This window comes from Uloborus diversus, unplaced genomic scaffold (assembly GCF_026930045.1).
Source record: "Uloborus diversus isolate 005 unplaced genomic scaffold, Udiv.v.3.1 scaffold_1084, whole genome shotgun sequence".
Lineage (NCBI taxonomy): Eukaryota > Metazoa > Arthropoda > Arachnida > Araneae > Uloboridae > Uloborus > Uloborus diversus.
The window spans coordinates 47,305-65,569 of record NW_026557748.1 but is presented as its reverse complement, the minus strand read 5'-3'; the positions used below and the strand labels follow the sequence as shown (position 1 = coordinate 65,569).

At 33.0% G+C, this 18,265-nt stretch overlaps 1 protein-coding gene across 1 annotated transcript; it reads right to left on the bottom strand.

Moving 5' to 3' along the window:
* Nucleotides 1–2,302: 2,302 nt before the first annotated feature.
* LOC129232105 (ATP-binding cassette sub-family F member 1-like) lies at nucleotides 2,303–16,271 on the bottom strand (the record flags this gene model as incomplete). The annotated part of the gene is given in 9 exon segments (XM_054866341.1): nucleotides 2,303–2,386; nucleotides 4,178–4,326; nucleotides 7,030–7,169; nucleotides 7,700–7,785; nucleotides 7,923–8,023; nucleotides 10,759–10,878; nucleotides 12,881–12,945; nucleotides 14,091–14,276; nucleotides 16,067–16,271. Coding segments are annotated over 9 exon segments (1,076 nt in total), but the record flags the coding sequence as incomplete, so codon positions are not given.
* Nucleotides 16,272–18,265: the final 1,994 nt, after the last annotated feature.

The following is an 18,265-nucleotide window of genomic DNA, read 5'->3' as shown; positions in this document are numbered from 1 at the left end:
GCGTCATACTATTATAGGGTTAATCGTATGTATGGGTGGGGGGGGGGGGAATGTACTTCGTCTTGCTTTAAAGAAGAACATTTACCAGCTTTTTATATGCTTTCTATTCATTTTGTTTTATTTTATTAATTAATTTATTTTTTGCGTTTTGAAAATAGTTTTGAAAAAAAAAAGTGTGGTGCTGGGGGGAGGGGGCTTTTTGTTGTTTTAAAGAAGATTATTTACCAACTTTTAATAAGTTTACTATTTATTTTGTTTTATTTATTTATTTATTTAATTTAAATTTTCGAAATGTTTTGAAAAAAAATTAAAAATGGTGGGGGGGGGGGGCTTACCAATCTACAAATTCATGTTAGCTCATTTCAAGCATAATCATGATCAATTACTACTTACTAGACCATCCCCAATAAGAAAACCCCATATTTAACTAGTTAGAATCTGAAAAATGTCATTATTTCATAAGTCAAATTTTATTTAAAAATTCATAAAAATATGATCCCATTGAGATCCCAACTTGAAACTTTGCACAAATAAAGATAAAATACACACAAATTTTTGAGAATTTTTTTAAAAAAATTCATTATACCTTTTCTGAGAAATTTAAATTTAAAATTTAAATTTCATTTTTCAAAAATTAAAATTTTTTTGAAATTAGTCATGTTGCATATCCAATTAAACAGCAACTAATGTACTTTAAAATGCTTTTTACCAAATCTTTCTATCTATATTTGGTGCTGAGTTATCGTCCATTTTATGTTCAAACATCCATGAAAAAAGAGGGTTTTTCGAAAAATCAAAGTGTCATAAATAAAAAAATAATAGAGATAAAAATCTAAAAATTTGGACTTTTGATTACCTTGAAGGGTACAATCGATGAGCCAAATTTCAAAGAAATACAAAAGGGTGAGGGAAAAAATTTCCCAAATTTTGGATCACTTGACATGGAATGACCCCACTATAACGAACCCTCAACTGATAGACTTGAGGAATTGCTACAGTCAAGGGTTCGCTACATCCGATTTTTCAAAAAAAAAAAAAAGTCTAAATTCACACAAATATTTCTATAAAGAACATCTCAAATACACAATGTTTCTTTTTGTAATTAAAGCAATGAAGAGAAGTGTATGAATTATATTGTACTCTATAATAATCCTGCTGTAAAAAATTTCTTTAAAAATTTTGTGTAGGATGGAAAGAAATTATTTTCGGTTGCAAGCTTTTTCATTTAAAATGAATTTTGCCAAGTTTTAGTCAAATATTGAAAACAAATCTGCAATATTTTGATCTATAGTTTCAGTAGCAAAAAATAAAAAAACATTGACAGCTGCCTTTGGATCAGAAATTGGAGGTCCAGGACTAATATCTACTGTTTCTTCCTCAACATCAGAAGATGAATCCACAGTCAAGTTGTTATCCTCAAAGGTTTTTGAATTGTTTAGAAAATGCTGAAGCTCATAAAACCAGAAAAGTTTCATGGTATAGGTCAGCGATTCCCAAAGTGTGTTCCGCGGAAGTATAAGAAGGGTTTTGTCATGAGTCAACCATTGCATAAATTTATTTTCCACTAGGTTTAAGAAAAATCAAATAAAAAATATCAAGGATCCAAAATGCCACTCCAGATTGAAGTAGTAGTCTTCACAGTGTTTTGCATCGCAAATAAATACCATATGACTTGAGGAAAGTTCTTGATGAAGCTTCAAAAAAACTTTATTTTGCCAATTCTCGTTTTCTCCAGTCAAGACTATTTAGCAAGATTTATGAAGCCATGCGCAGCACAAATCACTATTTTTCCAAATGAAATATGCTGGATACTCAAAACAAAAGTTTTTTAAAGGTCATTTGAATTTCCAGATGAAATGAGGGTTTTCAACTGGAGCAAAAGGCATCAATATTTTCAGCTGTCTTCAATGCTATCACTGGCATTACAGGAAATTCTACATATATATTAAATTGAAAAAAAATAGTTATGTTTGAATACGAAATCACTTTCCTAGATGAATTAATTGCATTACTTAACAGACTCTCCTATACCACAAAGACATGCTAAGAAGTTGCAAATACTCAGACATTTCAGTATCATCAGGGATTTTGAATGATTTCGTTTGCAATAATTTGTGACATTTTTTACTAGTTTTATTAGTTATAGGAGTGTGCTGATTTCTTGAGAGTGATTTTTGAATGCCGGAAATTCAGAATTTTCCTGACAGCAAAGCTACAAAAATAAATAACTCATGAAAAATGAAAGCAGTAATATTTCCTTTTTATCCATAGAAAAATGAAGCAATAACTGTTCAATACTTACTTATCCAACCAAATGACAGCATTTAGATCTAAATGATTTGTAGGTTCATCAAGTAGAAGTAAAGTAGGCTCCATGAAAAGGGCTCTGCAATGATAGTTTAATATTTTAAAAAGCTATAAAACAATAATAACTTTTCTTTACTAATAATAAAGCTGAATGTCCCTCTGTCAGTTCGGATCTCTGTCTGTCAGAATCTCTGTGACGCGCATAGCGCCTAGACCGTTCGGCCGATTTTCATGAAATTTGGCACAAAGTTAGTTTGTACCATGGGAGTGTGCACCTCGAAGCGATTTTTCGAAAATTCGATGTGGTTCTTTTTCTAATCCAAATTTAAGAACAAAAATATCATAAGATGGACGAGTAAATTAAGAAATTATCATAACGTGGGACCGTAACATGGGTACAAGCCAATTGGCGAGAAAATTCACCATACATTATTTGTAAATAAACAGGCGAACCAAAAGACCTTTTAATTTTCTATTACGGGCAAAGTCGTGCGGGTACTACTAGTTAATAATAAATTCAAAAGCTAATTTTTTTCTCTTTACTTTATTATAGCAACAATTAGCACCTAACAAACAAAGAAGTATGAACCATATAGAAACCCACACATTTATTGTCCTCATATTCCGGATAAAAACTAATCTTGTGTGCTCAATATTCTTTTTCATGTTAAAATTTACTCATCTTAACTGAAGATGAAGACTATCACTTCAAACATGCACCTATGAATATACACCTAATTTATTTAAACACTATATACATAAGCTGTACAAAAATGAAATAGCAGCATGAAATAACTCATTTTTTGAGCCATAATTAATATTAGCTTTAAAATCTTGATGTTTTGAGAACAAAACTAGAAGTGCACTCAATGAAGATTCAAAGAAAAGTAGTATTAGTTACTTAAACTTTAACTGAGCAAACTGTTTTAGCAAATACAGTAACCCCTTGTTACATTGTCCCTCTTTATATCATTCATTAGGATACATCGGGCTTTTCTGTTGTCTCCTGATTTTTGTTTTGTTTTTAATGTTGCTGTGCATTTGACATCATGGAAAAACGAATTTTATGTTTCTTGGATAAACTATTTTCTTCTCTTTTTAATCAATGAACAAAACTGACATTTTTCTATAAACTTATTAGATGCAGTTTAAGTTGAAACTTTCCACTTGAGCTCCATCATAAAACAATAAAAATATTTATGATATATGAGAAATGAATATTATTTATTCATTAAAGAAAAAATGGTAGACTAATTTTCTTTTGTTTTTGTTAAGAAAATTATCTTAAAACAATAATAAACTAATATTTTTTAAGTGCACATGTCATTTATTTGTACGTTAATTTTATCATTAATTTTTATTGCCTTGGTTATTTTACGTTTTTGGATATATTGCACTTTTAGGTTGTCTCTTGATAAGGACGATATATTGAGAGGCAGGGGTGGGCATAGGAGGGACACCTGTTGACCCGGGCTCGAGCTTGAAAGGGGCCCAATATTTTTAAAACTTAGTGTGAAATATAATGGCAAACAATATGGAGGAGGGCCCAGAAAAGTCATTTGTGACAGGACCTAAAATTTCTGTGCATGCCCCTGAGCAGGGGTAGGCCCCCCTCCCTCACCACCACACAAAGAAAAGTTAAACCCCCATTCCTGTACCACACAGACTCCTCAAAAAAGAGAGAAAAACACCCTCAACCCCCCCCCACCCCCACAAGTGGGAACCACTGCTGAGAGGTTACTGCATTTGTGTTTCAATAGTTTGCTGCACTGATCACACAAGTAAGACTTTTGTGTAACATAATGTACAGTCAAATAAAACTCTAAGTGCAATGCACCATATCTTATTATCCTTATTGCATGTTGCATACCTTGCAAGCGACACTCTCATTCTCCATCCTCCAGAGAAGTAGCGTGTCTGTCTGTCTTGCATTTCTCGAGTGAACCCCAAACCGGACAAGATACGCCTTGCACGAGCTTCAGCAGAGTCTGCACCAATTATTCGCCACTCTTCATACACCTGAAAAATTAAAAGAAACAAAAATGCTCAGACAATGAATCAGCAATGAAAACAGCAAGAAGAACTGTTGTGAAAGTGAGAGCTCAAGGTAAAAATTTTTTCCCTCTTTCCATTTTTTCGATTTAAATCAATGAGTTGCAAAATAAAATTATTTAACTAAGAGGAGGAATATTATACAGGTGCAGGCACGTGGGGTGGCCCAAGCAACTGAAATGTCCAATTGTCTTCATATTATTACATTTCTTCATAATATTTGTTTGTAGCATATCTGTTTTCCGATAAAAGTGTGTTGATTCTAGTAACTGGCATGTTGAATGGAACATTTTCTTTTTGTGCAGCAAAAAAACATGTAATACACAAAATTTAATTACAAAAATATATTGGAAATGCATATTAGCAACATGTTAAGAAAACTAATAATGACTGAAACTCGGGTCGAAAATATGTTGCGTTATAAAATACTACTAAAATACCACCAAGTTTAGAGATTTTAAAAGCAAATGCTTCATTTAATTTTACATTTCATTTAGTAATGAATTCCATTTTTAGTTCATTAGCAGCAAAATATTCCATAACAAAGTCAAAAAAGGTATTGCGTGAGTTGTTTTTAAAAGAACCAATGTATTTCTAATAATAATAGTTACAGTATGAGTGAACAGCAGGAGGGAGGGGGAGGAGTCTAAGTGGCACTGACTCCGACATTGAAATTTTTAGCTGCGCGGACCTTTAAAAGCCTTTATTCTCATTTGGAAAGTACACCTGCGCCAGTGCTTATGGAGGTGGGAAACCTTTCTAAAGTATTTGCATATTAATATCAAAGATCAGCATTCCACGATAGAAAACAGCTATCGACCATCTTGGAATAATACATACTCCATTGACCTAAAGCCATCGTCACGACAATCACCATCATGAAGATAAAAACATTCGTCATCAAAATGTCAACAGCAAGCTGAAGCACAGTTTATAAAAATAAAAAATAAAATTTTTAAAAAGTTATGAAAAATTTAAAACAAATCTCAATCTAAAAAACTTTATCTTTTATCAAAAGACAGTTTAAAATTATTCTAAATCCAAAAAAGACCAAAAATACAAAAAGTCAAGAAGTCACAATTTTTTTCAAGTCAAATTTCAAAAAAGACAATTTTTGAATTTAGCTCAAAAAAAGCCAATCTGGAGCAAAGTTTTTATAGAGACTGGTACTTTAATCGGGGCTGGTGTTTTGTCCATGTTTTTGTAAAAGGTCCAAGACGGAAGAAGAAATTGGCCAAAATGGACAATATATTGAAAAAAATAATAAAATCCACTGACTTTTCACATGTTTAATGTGCAAAATTATTGCTATGATGCAACAGAGCTGTTACATGATTCAGTTAAATAATTTTATTTGCAGTACTTAATATTTTATAATAAATAGCAAAATATTTTTTAATTAATCATATAATTAAAATAAATTTACTTTATATTAATCATAACCTAATAAATGTACAAAAAACAATTCTAATTATACTATGGTACAACTAGTTTTAGACATTTTTTTTCTATAAAAGTAATCAAATTAAACAAAATGAAGCAGCTGAACTAAGTTGCAATACAATATTATTGCATATTATTAGAAAAGGAAAGAATTAAGATAAATATTTGAAAGTAAATAAAAAACATTAAGAAATTTATTAATTAAAAACAAATAATCTGACATAAATTTTAATTAGTTTCTAAGCTTAAAAACTTCATGAAGTTTAACTCGTTTTAATTTCGTTGAAGCACTGACAATGAAATTACCAATTAATAAATGAAATTTTTAAAAATTTGCAGCAAATGTACATGTTTTATTAATTGTTATTTAATTTATTTTAACTTAATAACAATAATTCTTTTATTAATAAACATCTTAGGATGTTACTATAAAAAGCTCTTTTTTCTCCTTATTTTCACTTAAAGTATAGTAGCCTTAGTATTAAAAAATAACACTAAGATATGCATGCTAAATTTTAAAATGTTTCTTAAATTGAAATAATCAACATATTTATTAACCCTTATTGAGAAAGTTCAGCATTTTTAAGTCATAACTTTTAAAGTACTGAAAAAAAAATGGACAAAATGATTTTTTCTCTGGGATGGCTTTTACCAAGTTTTCTCCAAAGTAGAAAAAAAAAACAGAACAACCCAGGCCAAATGTCATTATAAATCATGATTCAAATTGATTGGGGGGATTTCAATATGGTTTGACAAGCTCAATTTATAATATATTAGAACATAAATTATCCAAAACAGCAGGTGTCTGGGAGTGTTTGGGAAACTTTTTTTCACATAAATAATTACGTTAAAAAATTAATAATAACATAAAAGCAACATGATATTAAGAGACTAACACAAAACTGTAAATTTTTTACACAACAAGTATCACAAACAACACAGAATTGTTTAGCTCAATTTTACAAAGATCAAGAATACCAGAACTTATACATGGCATGCTAATTGTATGCTAATGTATATGGATAATTTATGCTTTATTGCGCACAATTTCATAATCATTAATGTTTCTTGAAATAGGAAAAAGAAACAGGAAGTTCAAATTTGTTTGAACTTCTAATAAACAACTCAACCAATGAGAGTCTTAATCTGGGCAACTCGATTACAATAAAATTGATACTTAATATGCAAAACAATGCAAATGATCCAGAGATTTATATAAATCCACACCTGATTAAGTCTGTCTTGTTTTTTTATGTTTCCTTTTGCCATTTCAGCTTCTAATTCTCGCATTTCGTCCATGAGTTGGCAACGTCTTGTATCTGACCGAAGAACCACCTCAACGGCAGGAGTTTCATCAGCCACAACCTCTAAGAATAATAATAAAAAAAATCAATATCAAAAAACAGCCTTTAAAAATAATTTGAAGACATGTTTTGGAAATTAACATGCTGAAATAAGTATTTTTGATGTATCAGAAACCTGTGTAAAAAGACGAAGAGTGCTACAAAATAAATAATTATTTAGGTTTGAACTTTTAGGGAAAAAACATTCATAGACTTTATGTTGAGCAAAGCATTAAGGCAAAAAATGCAATAAAAGATGAACATAATTACTTTAATATTAAAGAAAATTTCTTTCTTAAAAAATGGAGACATTGGAAAATAAATTTTATGTTTAGGGAACCTTTACCTTATGTACTAATTGCAAAGAAACAAATTCATTAATATATTTCAGATGTACTCATTGATATCAACAAGCTTCACAGTATTTTGGATGAAACGACTAGAAATCATAATCAAAGGAGTAAAAACAGTAAATATATTTTAAAGACTAAAACAAAAACAACCATACAGAAAAGCAACAAGCAAATTCTAGACAAATTTAAAAAATGACAAACCTTGCTCACACAGCAAGACATCGATTGTTGGAGGAATGTTTAGGGAACGATTGGCAATGTGTTTCAATAATGTAGTTTTACCATGCCTACAAAAAAGAAGTTTTTAAAGTTTCATCTTGATCATAATGTTATTAATATAGTATATTTTATAATTATTATTCAACTTTATATAAGAAAATTGATAAGTGAACAATTTTCCCTCAACTGAAAAGCTTTTGCTTACCCATTGGGACCAACTAGACCATATCTCCTTCCTGCTGTGATATGCAGACTAGCATTGATAAATAAATCTTTTCCTCTGGCTGATATAGAAAAATTTTCCACCTGTAAATTTAAAAAATAATAATTAATACTCATGCATCTAAAAACTACAGTATTTTGTGAGTTATGCTAAAATAGGGAAAAAACGAGCTGATGTGTGCCTCACATGACTTCCTTTTACTCCAATTTAATGTCATTTTCCTACTATTGGTAATTTTAATGTGATTCAATAGTTTACTCTCTAAATATTACCAACAGTGGCCAAATTGAAACCAGATTTAAAAATTCAAAAAAAAAATCGACAAATTTGTCGCCAAGTTGGCGACAAAACTTGGCGACCAAAAGACTGGCGATATATCGCCAAGTGTCCGCCAAATTGTAACACCACTAGAGTACATCAAAATTAACAATGATTTCCCCCCCAAAAACGGGCAAAAGACCCCCTTAAAAACACCCGAATGCAACCAAAAGGGGAGGTGCACAACTAGACTCCACTAGAAGCCTATGTACCAAATTTTATCTTTCTAGGACATACCATTCTTGAGTTATGCGACATACATACGCACATACATATATATGTACATACAGACATCACGAGAAAACTCGTTGTAACTAACTCGGGAATCGTCAAAATGGATATTTCGGGTGTCTGTACGTTCCTAGGCATACATCCACGTGTGGTCGAGTTGAAAAAAAAACTCAACATTCATTCGAGGGTGAGCAAAATGGAAATTAAGGTCAATTTTTGAGTACAATACTTCTTTTTTTGTAAAAGGAAGTAATAATCGATTTTTTAAGATTCTTTTCAAAGTTTTAAGTTTGAAGGAGATTGAAACCTTTGGGAGCTAGAAAAAACAGCAATTTTGTTTTGTTATTACAGTCTTATGTTCTTCTACAGTAGAGAACCAATTATCCGGCAAGTTAGGGACCATCGCTATTCCGGATATCTGAATTTGCCGGTTTTCTGGATCGCTAAAAAGCGCTATTGGCCGATTGCTCATAAACTTAAATTATTATTTTAAATAGTAATTCACATTAAAATAATAAGAAAACAGTTCAGAAATGCTTATAAATATCGAAATATTAAAAACTACTAGTGAGAGAATAATTTGAACATGTTTTAAAATGAAAGAAAGGGCAAGAAACAAGTTTAGAAACGTGAATGGGTGGTTTTTCTATTATAGTGTATTAAAAAAATTGTTTTCATGAACGCGTTTTTTTTTCTTTTTAGCATTTTTTATAAAGATTTTGTGTTTGCGATTACGGTTGGTCATTGATAACTATTGCTTTTGCATCAAAATAATATCAATAGAAATTTAATTTATGAGTCCTTGCAGCCTTATTACAGTCTTGCGTAAAACGATTTCTAGATTCTACTATTATCCGGAAAATTCACGAATCTGGTCAGTTTCCCGCACTTTCGCGACGTCACTTACGATCTAAACGGCTTTTATTAAAGGCAATTCAATAAAATATTGCAATAGAATACGATAATATCATTTCTTTAGTTTTCAGTTGGAATAAAACACGAAAATTTTAGACTTACGTGTGTATTTTTAATTCAAGAAAATATTTCGGAAATTTTGCCGCGCATAAAGGATAACCCTTTGAAGTTCGTTTTTGTAAACAGTTTCCCGAGTTATACGTGAGTAATATACAATTTATTAAGAAACCGTTCATATTCTTTTAGGTATTTCAAAAAAATGCTTAGTTTTTCAAAAATTGCCAAAAATGCGTATTTTTTTAAAATTTTGGAAAAATCGGCAAACAGTTGCCGGTTTTCTGGTTTCCCGGTTTTTTGGTTCCCGGATAAAAGGTTCTGCACTGTACATTGTAAATGCTTGATGCATTGTTTTTTTCTTTTTTCCCCTCTTCAATTTTATTTAACACGTTAAACAACACGGACCAGCAAAGTCTGAATGGAAATTACAGCCTAGTGACCGGCATGACATTTAAGGCATTGAAAGCTAATATACATGACAACCTAAAACCAATGCTTAACGTGTAGTTGTTTTTCCCAACTTTATTTAACACGTTGAATGCCATGGACCGGCAAAGTTTGAACAGCCTAGTGAAAAACGGAACATTAAACACATTAAAAGTGAACACACATGACTATCTAAAACCACAAACACATCATTATTTTCTAGTGCACTTTGTGTTTTACATTTCTTTGCACAAACAACAAATTTCATGTTCCACTAAAAATCATTAAAACTGGATAAAAAGATAGAAACTCAGAAAATATAACGGCTTCAACTTCTCAAACCAATAGAGAAAAAATCGATTGTTAATGAAAACATGTTGATATGCATAACAAAAGCTTCACCATTTGATTTGTTTTATATAATTTAAAACAAAAAAAAATCTCAAATTTTTCGTACCCAAAACCAAGGGTCCAGTTACTGGAGGGGGGAGGGGTCATTTTTCAGCATATCCCCCCCCATGGTATTTTATATTGCCCCTGGATAGCATTTAAAAAAATTGGGATTATAATACAAAATTGAAATGGGTGGGGGTATTAAAATTACATAACAAGCTCTGTTTGAAAAAAGGGGGTTGCAGGAATAAAAAGTTTGGAAACTACTGCTTTACAGGGTTAAACTTAATTGCAATTAAGCTATTATAGGCAATACAAGCAGTGCAGTAAAAGCACTACCACCACATTTCATTACATATTTTCCTTCCATACTGTTATTTCATTTCAGCTTTTTAACCAAACAGGTATCAATCAGTTAAATTTTCAAAACAAAACTATAAAAAATCTAATCTACGGCATGAAATGCATAATTTATTACCTTGATATCTACAGCATTCTCCAGCTGAAGTTGTTGGGCAACAGATTTTTCTGCCTGCGATACAGTGAATTGTTCATCTGCTTTGCCTGCAAGCAGCTCTACTTGTTTTTGATAGTCCATCTGAAATTTTGAAATGAAAATTAAAGTTAAAACACTGCATAAAAGTTAACAACATTGCAATACAGAGTGGAACCCCAAATCCGGAATGCTCGGGACCATAATCTTTCCGGATTTTGGATTCTGACACAAAAAATAGCAAAAACTCTCCTGTGATCAGGGTTGGCTTTCTGCCGGCAGAAACTAGTTTTTGCCGTGACAGTGGCAGAAACTGGTTATAACCGGTAAAAACCGGCAGAAACTGGCAAAAACTTGAAAATGTCTTTAATAAACTCAAGTAAATAGTAAATGATATTTGTTTAAGTAAACTAAAAAATTAAACATCATTTCATCATTTAATAAAATAAAATCCCATGCTAGTGCCCTTGATTTAGTTCAGAAAGGGAACTTTCCAATTGCAGAGGCGTGTAGTATTCGGATTAATTTAATAAAGGATAAATCATACAGGGGTGCTTAGGAAACAGGCAGCTTTTCAAAACCAACTGGCCCCATTTCTCAAAACTTATTTTTTCCAGTCAAATTTTTACCACAACCCCAGTTACTACATGGTAGACCAGTTATACAATAGATGAAAGTTTCACGAATATTGCTTGCTCCTTGATGCATTGTCTGCTACCTCTTCTGTTTTAAGAATATTCTAAAATTTATCATTTGTGAGTAGTAAATTGAGACCTGATTTTTGAAACCACTTTTTCTAAGAGGCAATTGCAGGGTCCAAACAATGTAACATTTGATTTTGAATTGTGATAGATAATTTTGTAATAAAATTACAGTACTTTGGTTAACAATTAATTATTTTTCCATGCATTTTCAGTTGTATACCAAGAATTAATTTTTTATTTTGTGAGTTTTTGCCAGTTTCTGCTTCAAAGTGGAAGAAAGTGGTTTTTGCCATGCCGGTTTTAACCGGTTTCTACCAGTGGTTTTAACCGCCTCGGCAGAAACTTACCAACCCTGCCTGTGATGCAGTATTTGTCACATTTTTCCTGGTTTCACTAATGTTCGGGGTAAATTTCTTTTGTTTTTTGATCAATCTGAATAAAAGCATACTTCATTATGCTAAAACAAAAGTCAGAGGTAATTTGCAGCAGCATGTAATCCAGGGAAATTGCTTTCTATTATTTTACAATGTGCTGTTAAATAAATCACATTTTTGCTGAAAGTATTTTTGTATTTTTGTTCAATAGGCTTTGTAACAAGAAGCAAAAAAAAAGAATTATGGTTAACTGCAAGTGGATGTTGAAAGATTGATGCACAATCACAGCAAAACGCTTATTTATGCATAACAAGTGAGATTGAAAAAACTTTTTTTTAAAAAAAGCTGAACTGAAAGTACTGTGTTTGCAATAATTGCCGTACAGCAATTATAAACTTTTAAAATTAAAAAAAAATAGGGGGAGGGTGGGGGTTTTTTTTAAATTTATTTATTTATTTATTTTTATTTATTTTTTTTTTTTTCAATCTAAGGGGGAAAGTTCCGGCTTTTGGGTCTTTCAGATTTTAGGACTGCGAAATAGGAATCTCCCTCTCCATAACTGTAACATAAAATAAATACATTAAACAGCATACAAATTCAAAGACAAATTAAATGCTTTTGTAAAAATAACTAAAATTATACAATTTTTTCAAAAAAAAAAAAAAAACACTAATATGATAATGAGACTTTCTTTAGGGCTTGAAAACTCTCTACACTCAACTTGAAATTTCAAGCTTCATAGATTCATAATTATAGAATAAAAAACTGCAGCATAGTAAAATTAAATATAGAAACATGATCAGAGGCACAACTACATGCACAAGGAGAAGTATTTCAACTCAATAAAATTTGAAAAGACTTTAAAAATGTTCTAAAACAAAAAGCAAACAAATACATTTCACATGTGTAAAAAATGTTGTATTTTTAATTGAAAAGAAACACCTCCATTTTGTAACAAAAAACAATAAAACAAAGTACTGCCACTTCACATATTGATAAAATAAATTATCAGTTATTTGAACAATTTACCTGCTTCTTCATCTTTTTCTTTTCTTTGTGGGTAAGTTTAGGTTTTGGTTTTGCTTCTTCTTTTCCTAAAATAAAGAAACAAAAAGCAGGGAGTGAAGCAGGAAGCTATGATGTTTATTCTAAATTTAATAAAGCAAAATAAATTAAGAGCACAATAAATTGATTTGCATGTGTCAACCCTTTTTTCCTGATCAGTTTTTACTCATATTAATCCCTCAGTTTCAAATTTTAACATATAAAACAATCACTGCAGGATGATAAAAAGTACAAATGTGAAAGGAATAACTGGAATGTAATGAGTAATAAATAGTTAGCTTTAAAACAATAAAATCACAAAGATGAAAAGCATTCAAACAGATTCATAACTTTACCATTGAATAATATTAAAACTATCAATAATTCGATAATACCAGAAGAGCATGTTAATTGATAGAGGAAAATAAACGAAGTAAAAAAAAAGGAGTCATTCAAGGAAAAATTAGAAAATGGCATTCTGTGTTATGGTATGATAGGGGAGGGGGAGCAAATAAAGATAATGCAAAAACATCTGGCTGATTTTCAAGTTAAAATATTATCCTATTTTTTTTCTTCAAAATCTTCCGTTATTTTTACTTTGCACCCTTTAACTAATATTCATTAACTTTAGGTAAACAAATATTTTTTATTTTAGCAAAATCTGATAGGAATCAATTACTTATTTCCCTATTTTAAAAAATGTTACTCAGCATGCATTTATCTGGAAGTAATTAATTAACCAGAATAAGTATGGTACTCTTACATTGCCAAACTTTCAATACTTATTTTTTTATATCAAACACATTTTTACCCTGTCTAATTTTGGAAGAGGGACAACATATCAAAAATTAACATATCTTAAATGTGTACTAGCTTAAATGTGTAGTCGGATTAAACCAGCCTCACGGGTCTGTAAACCTGAGTACCTTAATTTTAGAGGCACCAAAATGAGCATAAATGTCGTTTTTCCTTTATCATCTTTTTTTTCTTTTCTGCACATCTCACATTACAACAATTTCAATGTACATTTTAATAGGATTGCTGAACAATATTAGGTATAAATGCTTGATTTGTTTTTTAGTATACAATATCTAATTTAAAATTTACAGATTTTCTTGCGAGGAGGTGCACCAAGCTATGCAAATGCATAACAGAGAAATTTAGGAAACATGTATTCTTATCACATTTCACTTACCATCATTTTCATCAGCTGACAAATTTTCATTTTCATCAAGGTCCTCTATATCCTCATCTGCTTCAAAATCTTCTTGAGAAGGACTTTCTGCTCTTTTCGAAGGCTCTGGCACTTTCTTCTTTGGACCTTTTTCTTTCTTCTTATTGGATTTCTTCTTTGTTTCAGCTTTATCTGCTTCACCACCACCTGCCATGAAAAATGAAGTCAGGTACCAGAATTTCATTCTGTGTCAACAAATTTTATCAATGGTTATGTTTTCAAGAGAAAACAATATAATTTTGGAGTTTCTTAACTATTTAAGAGGCATAAAAAAAAATTACAGCACTGGGTACATTATTTTAATATTATTAAAAACAATTTTACAGTTAAAAACATATAAATATACATGGTTTTGAAGCACAGTTTAAACTTAACTTTAAATTGAGATTTGACCTGTGCAGCTGAATCATAATATGCTAGCCGTTTTTATCTGATAACATATTCAATTAACAAATAAAATTTATCAGTGGAAAAACAAGTCACCGACTTCTTTTTTCACAAGAAATTACAGTGGAAAAGGTTTAACACAAAGCTGAAAGGACCGGGAAAAAAAATTTCATGTTAAAACGAATTTTGTGTTAAAAGATTTATATTTAAGTGCGCAGTATACAATCCGGATGGCTATGCCAGTTTGCGTAAACCGATTTTTCATGTTAAGATCTTTTGTGTTAAAAATATTTCACTATATTCCTAAAAAACCCTTAATTTGTTTTTTGGGTGTATGTTATCAGACTTCATTCCACAAGTAGTGACAGACTGATCAGGTAGTACAACAGTGGAGTCCATGGTGCAGACTGCGACATTGAAATTTTTAGAGGAATTAATTTGATATGGTTTTGATCTTTTTTTTCCTTTCTTTTTTATATGTGGGGGAGAGCTTTTATTTTAGGGGATACTTCGAAGCATTTGAGGAGTGTACACCATTGTCCTTGAGGGGGGGGGGGGGGCATCCCTGGATTTATTATGTCCCAATTGCAAGAGGGGCATTTGAACCGCTAACTACATTAATATACATAACCGGTTGCATACGTTAATATATATATATAAAATATCAACTTAAATAGTTCTTAAGACCAAATAATGAAAACTGTTGGTCAATTAAATGTACCCATATCAGATGTTTGACCAGAGAACGTTTGGGTCCATTGACGAATCTTCACAAAAATCCGATCAACCAAAACCGAACTTTCACAAAATCCCGATCAACCAAAACAGACCCTTCACAAAATTCTGATAAACAAAAACAGATCTTTCACAAATTGTTTATTGAAAGAGCAAATCTTAAATAAGAGCAAATATTTCAGAGTTTAAATCCAATAACTTTTAGAATCTTTTTTAAAGTTAAATTAGAGGGATCAGTTTACACAGAATCTGCTAAATTTGCAACAAAAAAAAATCGGCACTTTTGCGATGTTCCTGCAAGCGTGAAATACGTAAAAATATGTTATAATCTTCCTATGTTACATGGATAAGTGAAAGCGATATTTGTTGTGTTTGATATAACATGCTTTCAATACTATAACCCTGAAAACATACGTAATTAACAGTTAACTTCAAAAATGGCTGTATCAAATATTATATCGTGTAGTGCATCAAAAATACCTAATGTCAGGGGGTTTTTTTGTTGTTTTTTTAATCGAAAAATTGCAAGTACATTAATTTATGTATCAATGTATTTTTGATTAAAGCCCGATTAATAACTTATGAACTCGTAATGTATTAGGGAAGCATAATGAAACAAATAAGATTTGAAACAAGGAAAACAAACGTCCTACTTCTTTGATTTCTTACTGCCACGACCAAAAATTAGGTCATATTCAGCATGTTTTTAATTTATGTTTTCCATTTCAGAAAGATCATTCACCATTACTATAAGTAGATGTAACATTAACACATTTTAAATTCCGTAAAGAGCTAATTTTTAATACGCAGGCAACCTTTTTCGTCAGGACTGTCATCCAAGACTAAATTTTTCTTGAAGTTTTCATTTGTTTCATCATCTAAATCAATCTTTTTGGAACTAGAATCTAAACCGTTTTCTTCAGCATTCTTTTTTGAAACATTTCCTTTTTTCTTCGGCATTGTTTACTATTAATTAAGAATCTAATAACACATGGAAATTAAAATCTCGTCAACATTGGATGTCAAGGGCTGTGGCTATTGCGCCGGTAACTGGCTCAATAGCTCCCCAGCTATTGCGCCGGCATAGCCTCAGGCAATCATGTTCCCGGCATCTATTACCGGCGTAATAGCAGCAGGGCTATTGAGCCAGCAATTTTTTAAGGCGTAATAGCCACTGGGCTATTGAGCCAGCAATTTTTTAAGGCGTAATAGCCACTGGGCTATTGAGCCAGCAATTTTTAAGGCGTAATAGCCACTGGGCTATCGAGCCAGCAATTTTTAAGGCGTAATAGCCAGCAAGCTATTGAGCCTTAATTTCGGATTATTATATCCCAGGAGTGTCCACCTATTGAGGATTATGGCGCAGACTGCGCCATTGAAATTTTTAGGGGAGGAGGTTGAGGGGTATTTTTCTCACTTTAAGGGGGCTCTTGCATTCCGGGGAGGGGGGAATTTAGGGGGATGCGCCCTTGTCCTTGTAGCTGGTTTTGGGGTTAAGTCAGGGGTGCCCATCTAAGCAGGCGGGGGGGGGGGGGGGCATGGCACAAACTGCGCCATTGAAATTTTTAGGGGGTTGAAGAGTATTTTTCTCACTTTAAGGGGGCTCTTGATGCACTTCGGGGGGAAGTCTTAGCGAAATTTAAGAGGATGAGCCCTTGTCCTTGGGGCAGATTTTTGGGTAAAGTCAGGGGTGCCCACCTAAGCGGCGGTAGGCATGGTGCCGACTGCGCCATTGAAATTTTTAAGGGGAGGTTGAAGGGTATTTTTCTTACTTTAAGGGGATCTTGCATTTCGGGGGGGGGGGATCTTCGCGAAATTTTGGCGGATGCGCCCTTGTCCTTAGGGCTGATTTTGTGGTAAAGTCAGGGTGCCCACCTAAACGGCGGCGGGGGCCTGGTGAAGACTGCGACATTTTTAATTTTTATGGGGGGTTTAAGGGGGGTATTTTTGTACTTTAAGGGGGCTCTTGCATTTTGGTACAGTTAGGGGATGCGCCCTTGTTCTTGGGGCTGATTTTGGTGTAAAATCCGGGGTGCCCACCTAAGCAGGGGGGGTGCATGGCGCTGACTGCGCCATTGAAATTTTTAAGGGGGTTTGAGGGGTATTTTTCTTACTTTAAGAGGGCTCTTGCATTTCTGAGGGAAATCGTCGCGAAATTTAAGAGGATGCGCCCTTGTCCTTGGGGCTGATTTTGTGGTAAAGTCAGGGTGCCCATCTAAATGGGGGCGGGGGCATGGTGCAGACTGCGACATTGAAATTCTTATGGGGGGAGGTTAGGGGGATGCGCCGTTGTCCTTGGGGCTGGTTTTGGGGGTAAAATCACGGGTGCCCACCTAAGCGGTTGGTGCATGGCGCTGACTGCGCCATTGAAATTTTTAGGACGGTTGGAGGGGTATTTTTCTCACTTTAAGGGGGCTCTTGCATTTCGAGGGGGGTCTTCGCGAAATTTAAGTGAGTGCGCCCTTGTCCTTGGGGCTGATTTTGGGGTAAAATCCGGGGTGCCCACCTAAGCAGGGGGGTGCATGGCGCTAACTGCGCCATTGAAATTTTTAGTGGGGTTTGAGGGATATTTTTGTTACTTTAAGTTACTTTAATTACTCTTGCATTTTGAGGGGGGTCTTCGCGAAATTTAAGGGGATGCGCCCTTGCCCTTGGGGCTGATTTTGGGGTAAAGTCGGGAGTGTTCACCTAAGCAGGGGGGGCATGGCGCAGCCTGTGACATTGAAATTTTTATGGGGGGGTTTGAGGGATATTTTTCTCACTTTAAGAGGGCTCTTGCATTTTTTTGGGGGGGGGGGGGATCTTCGGGAAATTTAGGGGGATGCGCGATTGTCCTTAGGTTTGATTTTTGGTTAAAGTCAGGGATGACCATTTAAGCTGGGGGGGTTGCATTGCACATTAAAATTTTGAGGGGGGTTTGAAGGGTATTTTTCTCATTTTAAAGGGGGGCTCTTGCATTTCGTGGGGTCTTCGCGAAATTTAGGGGAATTCGCCTTTGTCCTTAGGGCTGATTT